General features: G+C 48.2%; 1 protein-coding gene across 1 annotated transcript; it reads left to right on the top strand.

Annotated features, from left to right (window-relative positions):
* Positions 1–1,070: 1,070 nt before the first annotated feature.
* LOC113222251 (eukaryotic translation initiation factor 3 subunit F-like) lies at positions 1,071–1,647 on the top strand (the record flags this gene model as incomplete). The annotated part of the gene is made up of 1 exon (XM_026451684.1): positions 1,071–1,647. A coding segment is annotated over exon 1 (577 nt), but the record flags the coding sequence as incomplete, so codon positions are not given.
* Between the last annotated feature and the right edge of the window lie 5 nt (positions 1,648–1,652).

The raw sequence follows: 1,652 nt of genomic DNA, 5'->3' as shown, positions 1-1,652 counted from the left end.
GAAGTAAGCTGTGACAATGAAGCAGCTGCAGAGTTCATTTAAAGAGACAGTACACTCTGAAAGCCAAGTCAGAGTGGGCTGCTTGGAAAAAGAGACAGCGCTGATTGGCTGGGGAATCTCTCTTATGAGGGTCTTATATGATTATTCATGAAAGGGGTTGTGAAGGGGTGTTACTAGCAAGCATGTTTTGGGTGGTCTCCTGGGCGTACACGCTCTATGGTGATACCTGCTAGTACACATATCACATGTCTTATTAATGTCTGAAATCACCACCCAGGGGTATGTTTTTTACCATTATAATGAGAAAATGTTACCTTTAGGGCAAGCCAATTTGAAGCGTGCATGCTCGTTATTAGGGAAAGTCCCTACTGAAGTTATCCCCTGTCAGGGTCAGATAAGTCCCAGTTAGGACCGGAGAAGCTGAACCTCAAGTCGAGATGTGAACTTGGGTGACTGAGGGTCTGAGGAGTGAATTGTTTGCTTCACAGTAAAATCTAAAACATTTATGCAGTATGCCAGTCGATGCATCTTCAACACATGAGTGTCCAGCCTGGCAAACCAGGGGCCACCCTAGGGAAAGATCCAATGACATCACAATCTTTAAACAGGAACGAGAGGAACAAGGCTTGTGGGCATCTCTCTGAGGGCATTAGTTTCCAAATATTTGAGCAAGGCCTCCTTTGCAAATCTGGGTGATGGTTATCAAGATAGGGACAAACAGTATCCAGCAACAGGTGTATTTTATAAAAATTAGTTATGTAAACATGCTTGTAAAACTTAAAACACCACAGCAGCAATGTATTTGAAAAGTAAACATCTCTCATTATTACACCCACTGGAGATAACTAGAGATGGCTAAACAAAAAGCTTGGTGCGTGTTTTGTGTACACTGACTGCCAGAACCTTCCAAGTCTATTTGGCTTCTGATTTGGATAGGGAGAGTCAAGCACCGAGCTTGACTCAGGAGGGAGAGCACTATCCAAATGAATGTAGCTCCAGTATGAATAGCAAGAGTTTATATAGACAGGGACTCACCTAAAAAGTTATCTGATTTTATTCAATTATTGAACATGATAGTAAAAGTTTGGATAACAAATGATAGCTGTAAAAACACACATGATCATTTCCGCTCCTGCCTCCTTCTTTCTCGACAAGATGGCCACACCGGTGGTATCAGCAAGTGCTCCTCCGGCCACGCTAGCCGCAGCCCCTGTGGCGGCACCAGCATCGGCCTCCGCCTCAGTCCCAGCGCCAACGCCAGCACCGGCTGCGGCTCCGGTTCCCGCTGCGGCTCCAGCCGCATCCTCAGACCCTGCGGCAGCAGCGGCTACAACTGCCGCTCCTGGCCAGACCCCGGCCTCAGCGCAAGCTCCAGCGCAGACCCCAGCGCCCGCTCTGCGTGGTCCTGCTCTCCCAGGGCCTTCCCGGGCGGCCGCGTGGTCAGGCTGCACCCAGTCATTTTGGCCTCCGTTGTGGACAGCTACGAGAGACGCAATGAGGGTGCTGCCCGAGTTATCGGGACCCTGTTGGGAACTATCGACAAGCACTCAGTGGAGGTTACCAATTGCTTTTCAGTGCCACACAGTGAGTCAGAAGATGAAGTGGCTGTTGACATGGAATTTGCTAAGAACATGTATGAACTGCATAAAAAA

Source organism: Piliocolobus tephrosceles, unplaced genomic scaffold (assembly GCF_002776525.5).
Source record: "Piliocolobus tephrosceles isolate RC106 unplaced genomic scaffold, ASM277652v3 unscaffolded_30064, whole genome shotgun sequence".
Classification (NCBI taxonomy): domain Eukaryota; kingdom Metazoa; phylum Chordata; class Mammalia; order Primates; family Cercopithecidae; genus Piliocolobus; species Piliocolobus tephrosceles.
The sequence above is the reverse complement of the archived record's forward strand: the minus strand, read 5'-3'. Positions and strand labels throughout refer to the sequence as shown.